General features: G+C 45.5%; 1 protein-coding gene across 1 annotated transcript in view; it reads right to left on the bottom strand.

The window, feature by feature from the left end:
* Positions 1–740: 740 nt before the first annotated feature.
* The window catches only part of lama4 (laminin, alpha 4), a 31,125-nt gene continuing 15,717 nt past the window's right edge, over positions 741–16,148 (bottom strand). Inside the window, exons 26-40 of the mRNA XM_086189697.1 lie at positions 15,959–16,090; positions 15,741–15,883; positions 15,380–15,509; positions 15,111–15,248; positions 14,668–14,801; positions 14,119–14,283; positions 4,040–4,196; positions 3,257–3,450; positions 2,990–3,179; positions 2,752–2,907; positions 2,340–2,499; positions 1,726–1,850; positions 1,542–1,635; positions 1,251–1,370; positions 741–1,151 (exon numbers count right to left, since the gene is read on the bottom strand). Coding sequence (XP_086045823.1) covers positions 1,006–1,151; positions 1,251–1,370; positions 1,542–1,635; positions 1,726–1,850; positions 2,340–2,499; positions 2,752–2,907; positions 2,990–3,179; positions 3,257–3,450; positions 4,040–4,196; positions 14,119–14,283; positions 14,668–14,801; positions 15,111–15,248; positions 15,380–15,509; positions 15,741–15,883; positions 15,959–16,090 — 2,184 coding nt within the window. The 3' untranslated portion in view covers positions 741–1,005. The remainder of the gene's footprint in view (positions 1,152–1,250; positions 1,371–1,541; positions 1,636–1,725; positions 1,851–2,339; positions 2,500–2,751; positions 2,908–2,989; positions 3,180–3,256; positions 3,451–4,039; positions 4,197–14,118; positions 14,284–14,667; positions 14,802–15,110; positions 15,249–15,379; positions 15,510–15,740; positions 15,884–15,958; positions 16,091–16,148) is intronic.

Raw genomic sequence — 16,148 nt, 5'->3', positions numbered from 1 at the left:
GGAAGCTCTAGTAACTGGAATCACATGGTCAAATCTTCTTCTTTCTTCTTTTAAGGTTTTATGGCGGCGGGCATCAACTTATAGGTGCATTTGCCGCCACCTACCGGACTGGAGTGTGGAGCAGTAGATAAGCAGTTACAGACTGTATCTACAAGGGTAACAAAGGACCCAAACCAAAATCAGAACAAAAGAAAGAAAAGGAAAAACCCATCAATAATTCAATAAAACACCAACTAAATCCTCTCCATTAACCTTGTTTGGTCAAATCTTTCATCTATGACAGTGAGGTAAAGTTATAGCGCCACCTGGAGGTTACAGGAAGTAAGATGATGGAACCAATATCACATGATTTGCAGCAACATCAGAAATAGGGAGTGTGTGCTCTCCACCAACACCTGGTGGTCACTAGAAGTGACCCTCCCTCTTCTTCCTCTCCAGGAAATACAGGACATGGGTGTCACTGCCAGCTGCTTCAATCAGGACCCGAGGGCTAAGGACATGGGGCCACGCAGGCAGGAGGGTGAACTCTGAAAGCTTTCTTGTTGGTTTCACCTTTTCCATCATCACCATGAAAGTTGTGTGACTCTGGTCAAGTGTCATTCATGTCCAGAACCTGCGTGAGGAGCACCAGCCTCATGCCGCTCTCCTGGTATCGATGCCGTTCATCATTGTACGCATGTGTGAGGAGTGAGCTACATGTTATAAAACAACAAGGCAAAGCTGAGACAACATGATGCGACACAAGATTTATTAAACTCAAACGTAACAGTAGAGAAAGACGTGGAGCAGGAACTCATAACGAGGTTATACATGTTACTATGTGGATACTTGAGCGCTTCTTTTAGTCTCAGCTTACTCTTTTAAATTTGGGCATTTTTGTCAAATAAACCAACAGAAACAAGAATACATACATGACAAACACGGATGTCAAGACACTATGTCTTAATGTGTCTTGTGAGTTTGGTCAGTGCTGCATTGTGGGTAATGGCGGTGTTGGGGGTGGGGTCACACTGCGGGGCAGCTTCCTACACTGACTGCTCCACTGACCACAGCCCCCTTGCTTAAGCTTACTGGGCTGCTATTGATCATCAGGTTCCTCAGACAGCCAACGTAGACCTCCTGGCCCGCTGCACTCATAGACTGGAGCACTTCTGCGAGACCAAGGAGGATATGACATCATTAGAGGTGTGGCCTTACTGGGTAGCAGTGGAACAGCAGAACATCAAGAAAGAGCATGTGAGTTGTCTAACCTGGGGCTCCACCGATGAATATTGGCTTCCTGGAGCCAGACGAGCGAGCTTTCAGGAGTCCTACCACGTGTTTGGCCTCAGTGTCCACATCCAGCTGGACCACGTTGGCGTCCCGGATCACTGCCATCACCCAGGGACAGAAGAAACCCATGAAACCCTTGAGACCCTCAGCGCTCATGCACTGGTAAGCAGGAAACCAAGGCTCTGGCATTCATGCGCGCGCGCACACACACACACACACACACACACACACACACACACACAGGCTTGTGGTCAATAGAGGGTCCTCACCAGTGATTGTGTGCCAGCTGCCGTCACACAGACCCTGTCTGGGAGAAACCTTGGTGACGAACTCTTGAGTTCCATCGTTCAGAACCACCACCACCTGAAATCCCACCAGTTCATATCACACACTGACACATTTTCCTTTAGTGACACTGATGTACGTCACCAGTAGGCGTGAAGTGTTACTTACTGCTCCACGGTGAATGTGGATGGTGAAATGACCTTCTGCTATCAGCACATGCAGTAGCAGCCCAGAGGACACACGGGGGCGCACTTCCAAGGCCAGCTCAAACCTCAAGCCCAGGTCAAACGTGTCTGAGGGGGCAGAGAGGCCAGGGTCATGAGAGAGAGAGTGTGTGTGTGTGTGTGTGTGTGTGTGTGTGTGTGTGTGTGTGTGTGTGTGTAGTCAGACTATTGTGGTCACGTGTCACATCTGTCAGAGTATTTGTCAATCAGGGGTCAGGTTGTTAGACGGCTGTGTGATTTCACACGCACTGAAAGATTAATTCTAGAAATGAAGCTTATTGCTGTGCAGTGGATGGACAGTTGCTTAGCACAATGCTTCTATGATGATGACATCACAATGCTGCAGGTGCATCAGGAGCCGCTGTTCCTATAAAAGCCACATTCGTGTAGTGGAACTGTGAGCAGCACCCAGTGATGTCTGCTGGTCAGATGAGCTAATTTTGCTCTGAGAAATATTCATCATGGTAAAATGGTGGAAACATGTCCTCTAAAATCCTGAGTTTTAACCTCGAGAGAAGGCAGGTGTTTGTTTTTGTTTGCTTTCAACCAGAAACATACCAAACATGATGTATCCTCCTCCCTCAGCAAAGAAGGTTCCCTCCTCAGATGGACCCTCAAAACATGGGGTGACCCCGAAGGTCTCAGCTGGGGTGGACAGATGCTGACCATCCAGCTGAAGGTTTCTCAGGCAGCCGCTGTAGCTGAAGGCAGAGTTCCTCTGAGGGAGTGAAGGTAGCAGGTGTAACTGTACAGGAACCAGGACATGAATGCCGCACATACTCACTCCAGTCAACAGACTTTTCTGCTAGAGCTGAGAGAGTGTTTTTGAACAGCTGCTCAGCTCTAACAGCATCCAGACAGCAGCCAGGAGCATCATCTGCTGCCCCCCATCCCGACTGCCTCCTGTCAGTGGGACAGGAAACGCCTACCTATATGTGGGCTCTGTCATACTCAAAAGTTGCATGTGTACCTGAATGAGTGTTTGTGCTCTCCCTGGAGGAACGCCTCCAAAATAGAGGGGGCTGCTGACTTGCCAGGAAACGTTGACCCCAGGAGCTTGGTCTTCCTGCACCGTGAGCCCATCAATGACCAGTCGGCCTACGTTCCCGTCACGGGTGAAAATGACCTTTGGAGAGATGGAGGACGAGGTTGTTACTTTCCTCATTGATGGTATATCACTGCTCATTCTCATCCAGTGATGAACTCACATCATGCCACGCTCCATCGTTGTACTTCTCCTCGCTCCTGATTCGGACTCTTTGGTTGCCAACATTGAAGGTATAAACCAGTTGCCCATGGACAAGGAGGAGAGCCATCAAATTGTCCTCATGGACATCAGACACATAAAAGATGAGGCCAGAGGATGACTTGGTCTTCAGTGACAGAGAGAAGTGGGACCTGAGGGTGGGAGGTGATTGTTGGGACACATGTCTAAGGAGCTAATGTGGATGTCCTCTGGTCTCCAGGAGTCCTACCTGTCAGAGAAGGACTCAGGCAGGTGAGAGTAGTGCTGCCTGCTGCTTGCTGTGCTGCCATACTGGTAGGCTTGGCGGGTCGCTCGAGGACGTGACGACAGGTAGCAGGGGACCGTGTTCCCATCTGATAAGTCCTGCTCCTTGATTCTAAGGTCCAGCAGGCCCATGGGGAGGCTGGACTTGTCCCTGCTTACCTGTGACACATCCAGTCAGTGTCAAGAGTCACACCTTCAACACAAGACAGGATAGCACTGACCTCCTAGAGGTCAGAATCACAAGGTCAGCCCAGCATATCCCCCCTCCAGATCTAAAGTATCAGTCTGGTACTTGCAACCCTGGGACCTGAGTTTCCATCTTCCTAAATGATTTACAGGTGACTCCATGTTCTGCTTCAACGTGCTGCTGACCTCCAGTGTCTAACAACAACACAGAATCCTTCATCCAGGTGAGGACTTCCTGCTTCCTACTGGACAAAGAAGTGATAGTTTGATCCTGGGCATTTTCACACCCATCTCATTTAGCCCATTCAATTGAACTCTGATTCGTTTACTCAATTGGTGTGGTTGGTTTGGCTGGTGAGAAAACAGCAAACAAACTCAGATGTGGATCAAAATAACCAGGCCTCTTAAGGAGGTCTCAGTCTCTCAAGAGCACAAGCTAGTAACTTGTCTGTCAGCACCAGGTCTCTGCAGGTCTCCGCTGATCAGGTGCAGCTGCTGAATATTCTACAATGACACTAACAAATGTTACTGGTGTTTTGTGAAGGTAAAAGTGTGCTCTGACCTCGTGGGTGGGGTTGAGTTTTGCTGCAGGGGGTGTGTTCTCTTGTAGTCTGGCCATCAGAGCAGCAGGGGGCTGCTGCACCGGACAGTCCTGCAGGGACGTCTGCACTTTCTCTGAGTAGCGCTGGAAGTCCTCTGGTTCAATGTCCCGGTCTTGTCTACACTCAGAGAGAAAAAACAAACACTCAACCCCAGAGACACATCCTCTACGTCTTCAAAATATCGTCTATACATCCTCTACACAACATGTCATCGGCTTATCCTCCACATATCATCTACACGTGATCTACATGTCATCTGCATGGCCTTTACATGTCATTTACGTGTCCTCTACATATTCTCAACATGTCCTACACACATCCTCTACACATCATCTCCACATCCTCTTCAGGTCATCTGCATGTCCTCTACACGTTCTCTACAAGTCATCCACACATCCTCTACACGTCATCTACATGTCCTCTACGTGCCATCTACACGTCCTCTACATGCCATCTACACGTTATTTCCACATCCTCTACACGTCATCTCCACATCCTCTACAAGTCATCTCCAAATCCTCTACACATCATCTACATGTCATCTACATGTCATCTACACATCCTCTAGACGTCATCTACACATCCTCTACACATCATCTACATGTCATCTACACGTCCTCTACACGTCATCTACACATCCTCTACACATCATCTACACGTCCTCTACACGTCATCTACACATCCTCTACACATCCTCTACACATCATCTACATGTCATCTACACATCCTCTACATGTCATCTACACATCCTCAACACGTCATCTACACATCCTCTACACATCCTCTACACATCATCTACATGTCATCTACATGTCCTCGACACATCCTCGACACGTCATCTCTACATCCTCTACATGTCATCTACACATCCTCTACACGTCATCTCCACATCCTCAACATGTCATCTACACATCCTCTACACGTCCTCTACACTTCATCTCCACTTCATCTACACATCCACTTCAGGTCATCTACATGTCCTTGACACATCCTCTACACATCATCTCTACATCCTCTACACGTCATCTCCACATCCTCAACACGTCATCTACACATCCTCAACACGTCATCTACACATCCTCTACACGTCATCTCTACATCCTCTACACGTCATCTACACATCCTCTACACGTCATCTCTACATCCTCTACACGTCATCTACACATCCTCTACACGTCATCTACACATCCACTTCAGGTAATCTGCATGTCCTCTACACATTCTCTACAAGTCATCCACACATCCTCTACATGCCATCTACACGTTCTCTACATGTCATCTCCACATTCTCTACATGTCATCCACACATCCTCTACATACCATCTACGTGTTCTCTACATGTCATCTCCACATCCTCTACAAGTCCTCTACACCTCTTCTACGTCTTCAAAATATCGTCTATACATCCTCTACACAACATGTCATCGGCTTATCCTCCACATATCATCTACACGTGATCTACATGTCATCTGCACGTCATCTGCATTGCCTTTACATGTCATTTACGTGTCCTCTACATATTCTCAACATGTCCTACACACATCCTCTACACATCATCTCCACATCCTCTTCAGGTCATCTGCATGTCCTCTGCACCTTCTCTACATGGCATCAAAAAACCATCTACACGTCATCTCCACATCCTCTACACGTCATCTCCACATCCTCTACACGTCCTCTACATGTCATCTACACATCCACTTCAGGTCATCTGCATGTCCTCTACACGTTCTCTACAAGTCATCCACACATCCTCTACACGTCATCTACATGTCCTCTACGTGCCATCTACACGTCCTCAATATGTCATCTACACATCGTCAACACGTCATCTACACGTCCTCTACATGCCATCTACACGTTATTTCCACATCCTCTACACGTCATCTCCACATCCTCTACAAGTCATCTCCAAATCCTCTACACATCATCTACATGTCATCTACATGTCATCTACACATCCTCTACACATCCTCTACACATCCTCTACATGTCATCTACACGTCATCTACACGTCCTCTACACGTCATCTACACATCCTCTACACATCATCTACACGTCCTCTACACGTCATCTACACATCCTCTACACATTATCTACATGTCATCTACACATCCTCTATATGTCATCTACACATCCTCAACACGTCATCTACACATCCTCTACACATCCTCTACATGTCATCTACATGTCCTCGACACATCCTCTACACGTCATCTCTACATCCTCTACATGTCATCTACACATCCTCTACACGTCATCTCCACATCCTCAACATGTCATCGACACATCCTCAACATGTCATCGACACATCCTCTACACGTCCTCAACACTTCATCTCCACTTCATCTACACATCCACTTCAGGTCATCTACATGTCCTTGACACATCCTCTACACATCATCTCTACATCCTCTACACGTCATCTCCACATCCTCAACACGTCATCTACACATCCTCTACACATCCTCTACACGTCATCTCTACATCCTCTACACGTCATCTACACATCCTCTACACGTCATCTACACATCCACTTCAGGTAATCTGCATGTCCTCTACACATTCTCTACAAGTCATCCACACATCCTCTACATGCCATCTACACGTTCTCTACATGTCATCTCCACATTCTCTACATGTCATCCACACATCCTCTACATATCATCTACGTGTTCTCTACATGTCATCTCCACATCCTCTACACGTCATCTACACGTCTTCTACCCGTCATCTACACGTCATCTACACATCCTCTACACGTCCTCTACACATCCTCTACACATCCTCTACATGTCATCTACACATCCTCTACACCGACACATCATCTATATGTCCTCAACATGTCCTCTTCACATCATCTCCACATCCTCTACACGTCATCTCCACATCCTCTACACATCATCTACACGTTCTCTACACATCATCTACACATCCTCTATACAGCCTCTACACGTCATCTACTCATCCTCTACACGTCATCTACACGTCATCTACACATCCTCTACAAGTCATCGACAAATCCTCTTGACGTCATCTTCACATCCTCTACACGTCATCTACGCGTCCTCTACATGTCCTCTAAATGTCATCTACACGTCATCTACATGTCCTCTACATGTCATCTACACGTCCTCCACACATCATCTACACGTCCTCTACACATCATCTACACATCCTCTATACAGCCTCGACACGTCATCTACGCATCATCTACACGTCATCTACACATCCTCTACAAGTCATCTACACATCCTCTACATGTCATCTACACATCATCTACACGTCATCTATATGTCCTCGACACATCATCTACACATCATCGAAACATCCTCTACACGTCATCTACATGTCCTCAACACTTCCTCTACACATCATCCCCACGTCATCTACACGTCCTCTCGACATCCTCGACATGTCATCAACACATCCTCCACACGTCATCTACATGTTCTCTACATGCCATCTACACGTCCTCTGAATGTCATCTACACGTCATCTACACATCCTCTACATGTCATCTACATGTCCTCGACACATCCTCTACACGTCCTCTACACGTCATCTACAGATCCACTTCAGGTCATCCACACATCCTCTACATGTCATCTACATGTTCTCTAAATGCCATCTACACGTTCTCTGCATGTCATCACCACATTCTCTACATGTCATCCACACATCCTCAACACGTCATTTACATGCCATCTACACATCCTCAACATGTCATCTCCACATCCTCTACAAGTCATCTCCACATCCTCTACACGTCATCTCCACATCCTCTACACGTCATCTCCACATCCTCTACACGTGATCTACACATTCTCCACACATCATCTACACGTCATCTCCACATCCTCTACACGTCATCTCCACATCCTCTACACATCATCTCCACATCCTCTACATGTCATCTCCACATCCTCTACACGTGATCTACACATTCTCCACACATCATCTACAGGTCATCTACACATCCTCTACACATTATCTACATGTCATCTACACATCCTCTACATGTCATCTACATGTCCTCTACACATCCTCTACAAGTCATCTACACATCCTCTACAAGTCATCTACACATCCTCTACATGTCATCTACACATCATCTACACGTCATCTATATGTCCTTTACACATCATCTACACATCATCGACACATCCTCTACACGTCATCTACATGTCCTCAACACGTCCTCTACACATCATCTCCACGTCATCTACACGTCATCTCGACATCCTCTACATGTCATCCACACATCCTCCACACGTCATCTACATGTTCTCTACATGCCATCTACATGTTCTCTACATGCCATCTACACGTCCTCTAAATGTCATCTACACGTCATCTACACATCCTCTACGTGTCATCTACATGTCCTTGACACATCCTCTACACGTCCTCTACACGTCATCTACAGATCCACTTCAGGTCATCCACACATCCTCTACATGTCATCTACATGTTCTCTACATGCCATCTACACGTTCTCTGCATGTCATCACCACATTCTCTACATGTCATCCACACATCCTCAACACGTCATTTACATGCCATCTACACATCCTCAACATGTCATCTCTATATCCTCTACACGTCATCTCCACATCCTCTACACGTCATCTCCACATCCTCTACACGTCATCTCCACATCCTCTACAAGTCATCTACACATCCTCTAAATGTCATCAGCACATCATCTACAAGTCATCTACACATCCTCTACATGTCATCTACACATCATCTACACGTCATCTATATGTCCTCTACACATCATCTACACATCATCGACACATCCTCTACACGTCATCTACATGTCCTCAACACGTCCTCTACACATCATCTCCACGTCATCTACACGTTATCTCGACATCCTCTACACGTCATCTACACATCCTCTACACGTCATCTACACGTCCTCTACATGTCATCTACACGTCCTCTACATGTCATCTGCACGTCCTCTACACATCCTCTACACATCATTTCCACATCCTCTACAAGTCATCCACACGTCCTCTACAGGTCATCTACACATCCTCTACAAGTCATCCACACGTCCTCTACAGGTCATCTACACATCCTCTACAGGTCATCTACACATCCTCTACACGTCTTCTACACATCCTGCACACATCATCCACATGTCATCTACATGTCCTCTACACATCATCTACACATCATTTACACGTCATCTACATGTCCTCTACACATCATCTACACTTCCTCTACATGTCATCTGCACGTCCTCTACACATCATCTACACGTCATCTACACATCATCTACATGTCTTCTACATGTCCTCTACACATCATCTTCACGTCCTCTACATGTCTTCAAAACACACCTGCACATCCTCTACAAGTCTTCTACAAGTCCTATTCACCTCCTTTACATGTCCTTTTTGCATCCCCTAGATGTCCATGTCCTCTAGCAAGTTGCGCAGTTTTACTTAACTAATGTATTATCCTGACCTGTATTATCTATTAGGGAATTATTGTGGGTTCATAAGGAAATATACATCTTTTCATAAATGTGACAAGTCATGTGTATGCTAGAGTCTGTTCCTTTGCTGCTTCCCTGGATCGAAATTCTATTCGTTCCAATTTAGTACTGGAGTGCATTGAATTAAAACAGCGTTAGCCTAGCCATAGCACATCAGAGTGGCTTAGCTTTAGCCATCCAGCCCTTACTATCGAGCAAGAATGTCTCAGTTCAAAGACGGCTATGGACATTTACTAAAGATTGCACTACTTGAGGTGAGAATATTTCATATTGAGAGTGACTTGACAATTCCGTGGACCCCGACTGTGAAGCTATCACCTGAAACAAAGGATAACAAGGCCTGCTATCACCAGGTAAGCAAAACTACTAGCAACTAAAATACCCTCTGGAATGAGGAAGGAGCAAAACCAAAAAATAAACATGTGCCCATCAAAATCACACTGAAGAGGCAAAAGTGGCCACAGATTAATTCAGTGACTGGATGGCCTTCTCTGCCCTCCAAACCAGAAGGAGATAACAGCTTGGAGTATCTAACCACAACCATCAACCCCAACCCGCCGGGAGAGAACGAGGCACCATGGATTGATCGAAGGCAAGCCAACGCAGCTGCAAGCTAATGACAAACAGCAAGATAATGGTACAGATGCCCAGGACTTGTGGAAACAAACAGGCCTGATAGACAAATTCTTGCAAGCACTGGACCAGCAACGCTGGTAATTGGAGACTCTGCTGTAGGTTATACCAACGTTGATGGTAGGACAAATACTAAGATATGCTGTTAACCTGATGAACCGTCTGTGACATCACAAAAAGAGTCCCAGAAATCTTGTTTACAAACCCAACTGTCACCAAGATTTTAATTCATGTGGGTGCCAAGGAAATTTCAAAATGACTATCTGAAGAATGGAAAAATGACTTTAATGAACAGCTGAAATAGCTTGATTCCATAAACATAGAGGCCCACAACAGTGGCCCTTTGCCAGTAGTCACAAACAGGACTGATAGATTTAGCAGACTCCTACAGTTGGATACATGGCTCTTAAATGCTGGTATCCTACGCAAAAGTTAACTACAACACAAACTTTGATCTGCTCTGGGGACATGGACAATTTTATCCACAAAAAAAAGAACTTCTCTCAACAGATCTGGAGGAAAACTGTACACCTCACATTTACTCTATTCCATTAATCAGCCTTCAAAGTACTGTGACCTTGAAGCTATCGCTAAAGCACCAAGCTCCCTTGAGGCAGACACCACAGTTATCCAAACAAACCGATTGATGCCAAGATGACTCTACCTACCCCGCCGCCCCCAGCAATACCTCACTCACTCCACCCACCCAGTCCCCTCCACTCCCCCTTGAGGAACAGAGAAGATGAACTGTTGAGCAAACCCCCCCCCCAAGGCAAATATGCTATCAGACAATAACCCTGCTATGACAAGCTGGAATGCAGAAGCCAAGCTCCCCCCCTCGCCAGATCATTGAAGCACCAGGCCACCCCCCCTTCCCTTTTCCCCCACCCTCACCTTTTCCATCTCACCCTGTGCCAGGTCATCTCCCAAGTGCCAGGTTCCCCAAACCCTCTCCTTGCTCTCATCCCCCTCCCCCCCGTCCATCACTTACATACAATTCACTCCCAAGATGAACAACCAGGTGAATGCCGGTCTTATTTACAGCCTGGCATCCCCAAAGCCCCCCCCCAAAAGACCTGTTCCCTCATTCCAAGACCACTCCCAACTGCAACCCTCGAAATGCCCTGTACTTTTGTCCATGTCTTGACTACCAACAGACCAAAGAAAAGCCTCTTATCACGTACAAGTACATGTTACCTTAAACTGGTTATTCCTAATAGTAAATGGCATGGTGAAAATGGAAACATGGTTAAAACTCGTCCTAGAAGTCTAATATCCATCTATGTCCAACCAGATCAAATCTTCTCTCCTGACGTAAAACGTAAAGACCTGAAAGCTGTTCTCAATGTCAGATTGCCAAATAAAATCTTCCTAGTTAACAGTTTGATAAGAGAGAAAGCTAGATTGCATGTTCCTAGTTGAAACTTGGCTCACAAATGATACTTCCACAGCATCGTGATGGAGGCCTGTCCACCAGGTTAATGCTTCCACCAAGTAGCCAGACAAAACAGAAGGGGGGGGGGGGGCTGAAACAACCTTTCATCACAGCTTGCTTTCAAAGTCAGTGAACGAGGTGACTTCATGTCACTGGAGTAGCTTGCTGCTGATCTCAAGGCAAAAGCAGTAGTGACTGTTCAAGCACATCGACCACGAGACACTGGCAGTGTTTATACAGGAGTTCTCTGAATGAACTCCCTCTGCTACCAGATGTGATGATGTGATCCTGAATGGAGACCGAACATCCACTTTAATGAAACAGACGACTCTAAAACTATAGAGCTCCTAATTTTACTGGAAAGCTTTGCTCTAACCCAGTATATAACCGGTCCGACTGACGCGCATGGTCATACGCTAGACTTAAGTCATGACAACTGAGATAAGCATTGATAATATTTCAGGAACTGAATTACCTCTTTCAGACCGCCACTGTATTTTCTTTGACTTTGAAATATCTCTGCAGTAAAAAAGGAACCTATCATCCAAAAGAGGTTCTTGGATGACAAAGCTAAAGCAAAGTCCCCTGATCTCATGAGATCGTGTTAGCCACACCATGGCAACTCCCTAAATGATGGAGGAGACAGTTAAAATGATGCATTGTCATCTTTGTTAACTACTGTTGCTCCACTGTAAATGATAAAGAAGTCAACAGACAGAACCGCCCCACAGTTGAACTTTAATACTGCAGGCAACCCAAGACGGGAATGTCGGACGGCTGAGAGAAAATGGTGAAAGACTGAGCTCACAGGTCACTGTCACATTTATAAAGAGGCTTTGACTGCCCATAACAAAGCTGAGCACATCGCAAGGACGGGTTACTTCTCTAAAATTATCACAGCAAACTCTGGTACTTCAAGTGTCCTTTTCTCCACCATTGGTCAGCTGCTCAACACTGCCCCCACTTCTGCACGCGCTTCAGCAGCCAAGAGTGAAGAACAACAAAATCCCCACGATCAGAGCCAGTATCAGTCCTGGAGGGAACAAAGATGCTCTCAACAAACCTCGTGTCACATTGGGTGGATTTACATACATCACACTTTGTGAGCTCTGCAAAACTGTGACTGAGTACGATCCCTCAACTTCATGCCTTGATCCTGTACCAACAGAATGTTCCAAACGGGTGTTGGATAGGATGTCAAATTATGAACTGGACATCATAAATACATCCCTTGAAACAGGCGTTTTCCCAGATACATTCAAAGCAGCGGTTGTAAAACCTTTATGAAGGAAACCTAACCTGGACAGCAATGCACGAGCAAACTATGAACTTATATCCAACCCTCCATTCATTAGTAAATCACTTGAAAAAGTAGTTTCAGTCCAAATAAATTCCTTCTGAGGAGAAAACAACATCCGAGAGGTTTTTCAGTTGGGCTCCAGGAAAAATCACAGCACTGAAACTGTTCTTACCAAAATAACCAATGAACTCAGACTGAACTCAATGTCAATGAGGTCTCAGTTCTTATCCTCTTAGACTTGAGGGCAGCATTTGATACGACTGACGGGGACGTCCTAATCAGTGGTCTTGAGAAGTCGTTTGGTCTCTGGCTGCCTGTTAAACTTGTTCAGGACGTCCACTAAAGAGAGGACGTTCAGTGTCAGTCTTGGAGCTCACGTGTCTGAGAGGCATGACAATGGCAGTGGTGCAGCCTCGGTCCATCACTGTTCTCACTGTACACGCTGCCACTCGGCCACATCACCAGACAGCACCATGTCCATGGGTTTCCATAGTTACATGGATGACACACAACTGTACATACCTGCAGAACCGAATGATGCTGCAGCTGTTAACACCATCACCAACTGTCTATTGGCAATAAATAAATGGATGAGCAATAACTTCTAAAAATTAAAACAAAAAACAAAAAGGGAGCGCTGATTAATAATCTAAGGGGATTAAACCCCTGGATTAAATCTGAGGTTACAAGTCTTGGTGTTATATTGGAGGCCAGCACACTATATATTTTCATATATATATATTCATATATTTATATATTTTCATATCTATCTATCTATATATCTATATATCTATATCTATCTATATATATATATATATATATATATATATATATATATATATATATATATATATATATATATGAAAAAAAAAACAATCTTTACCCCCAAGCATACACCTAGACCCTGTGTATGCTGTTCTTTACAGGCCAAGGGTTAGTCAGGGAGGGCGCCAAAGGGTAGAGACAAAGAGACACTCGAAATGTCCTCCACATATACGTTCATTTATTTCACTGATTGGTGCCCTTCAAAGCACTCCAGGTCATTGTAGAATAAAAACATAAAGATGTTCTCCTACATGTCCTCTACATATCTTCAGGCACAGAGATGGGTCACAAAAAGGGAGAGTAGAATCTGCAGGGGTCAGAGGTCATGTACCTGTTGATGTAGGCGTAGCTGATGCAGCCTGTGAAGTTCTTGAAGATGCTGTTGGGGGAGCCTCCATAGTAGAAGTTCTTGACAGTAGGAGCTGAAGAGGGTCGAATGGCTGAAGAAGGACGTTTCTTCTCCTGCTTGTCTTTGTCATCCACCGATAGTAAATACCTGAGGAGGACACACACACACACACACACACACACACACACACACACACACACACACACACGCACTTACTTGGGTGTGAAAAGTGATGTCACTTCTACTAAGTAGCGATCATGCTGTCAATCATGATACCTGTTAAAAATTTGAGATCACATTGACAGTCTTTTTGTGCTCAGACAGAAAAATGTTGTTTTGTCAGTCTCATCTAGACCACACAGGCCTTGTCGACTCCTCTTGCGGAGCCAGTGTATTATCTCTGAGTGTGTATACGTTCACACTCTGACCGTTCTTGGAGTCAGGGCGAGCTAGCTTGTTCTGGTGGGAGCAGTGAGAGCTGCATCAGCTGATGAGGAGTTTATCCAGCTATGAAACAAGCTCAGGGCTTACTTCTGATTGGTCACTGAGGCCACTAAGAAGTGAGTCCTTCCGTCATTGTACTGTTTTTTATGTGACTTGACTCGGGTTCCCCTGGAGTTCAACACCACAGCTCCGTTCTCCAGACAAATGCTGAACTCATCCATCTGATGGGGAACAAAAGAACATTTCTAAACCCTAGATGACAGAAGGAACATATGAAAAATAATGGCATTCTAAAAAAACACTGAAAATAAATAGATCATCCTGTTTTTACTCATCTTTCTTCAACAAATCCTTCAATATTTGCATACTGCCTTTATCTATCACAGGTGTCACATGTTCATAGAGCTGCAGCTCTACAGTTCATTAAGAGCTCATCCCTTTTAAAGATAAAAATGTAGGAAAAATGTGGCAGATGAAGCTGCATGAGGCCCCGCCTCTAGCAGAGCCATGTAGTGGGAGAGAGACTGTACCCCATCCTTGTGGTAGAACAACAGTCCGTTGGGTTGGAGTGATCTGAAGTTGAGGCCTCCTTCAAAGTTGTCAAAGGGTGAAATCTTGGCTATGGATCCCAGGTAGCCATCGCCAGTAAAAAACGCCTTCCTGGACATCTGCCACACAACAACACACACACCTCAACTAACATGTTACACTACAACTGTTAAATGTGTATGTGTGCACTCTCACTAATAGCTCAAGTGTGATATTAGTGTCTTGGGTGAGTGAGGTAGGTGGAGCTCACGAAGGATTCCTCAGGGCAGCCGCTACTGATGCCGATGGTCCCCTGCTCCTCCAAGAGGTTAAAGTCTTTTTTCTGGAACTGGAACCCTTTGACGCAGCCTCTCAGGCCGACCACGTCAGACAACTCCGGCCTGCCGTGACACACGTGATCTGATTGTGTAAGGACCTGTCATCTACTATCAGGTACATTTTGTGATATCATCAGTCCTGTATTCCCACACCAGGGCGGCTGTATGAACCTTATCAACCAGCTCAGCTAGTGAAGCAAGACAAGACCAAGTGCAGGTAGTTGAAGTGTAGCTGGACCAGCAGTGTGGACCTCCAAACTGCCACAGGAGAAATGCACCAGAGACGCGACTCACCTGGATTTGAGAATGTGTGACGGAGCACCGCCAATGTAGATATCTGAGAAGGGCAGCGTGGTCTTGACGTTCTCCATAGATTTCACATGGCTCTTGTCCACAAGGAGGATGACTTTCTTTGACTGATGGTAGATCACTGAGACCTGGGAAGCACCACACACACCTGATAACCACATCGTCCTGGACAGCTGATCCAACTAGAGGGCAGAGAAATCTACCTCATGATATCGTGCATCATTTATTTGCAGCTTCGGTAAGTTATTCTCCAACAGTTTTGGTCCGTCGATGAAGCCAAAGTCGTACATGAGACGCAGGAATCCATTCTTTAATTCTAACAGGAAGAATTTCTCCTGAAAATAAGATGTTACAATTATCAACATTTGCCCGATGAGATGAATATGAAACATG

This window comes from Aulostomus chinensis, chromosome 20, assembly GCF_037954235.1.
Source record: "Aulostomus chinensis isolate RoL2024-O1b breed Wild chromosome 20, RoL_Achi_v1.0, whole genome shotgun sequence".
NCBI lineage: Eukaryota > Metazoa > Chordata > Actinopteri > Syngnathiformes > Aulostomidae > Aulostomus > Aulostomus chinensis.
Note: the sequence above shows the minus strand (reverse complement) of the source record. Positions and strands in the feature narration are given on the sequence as shown.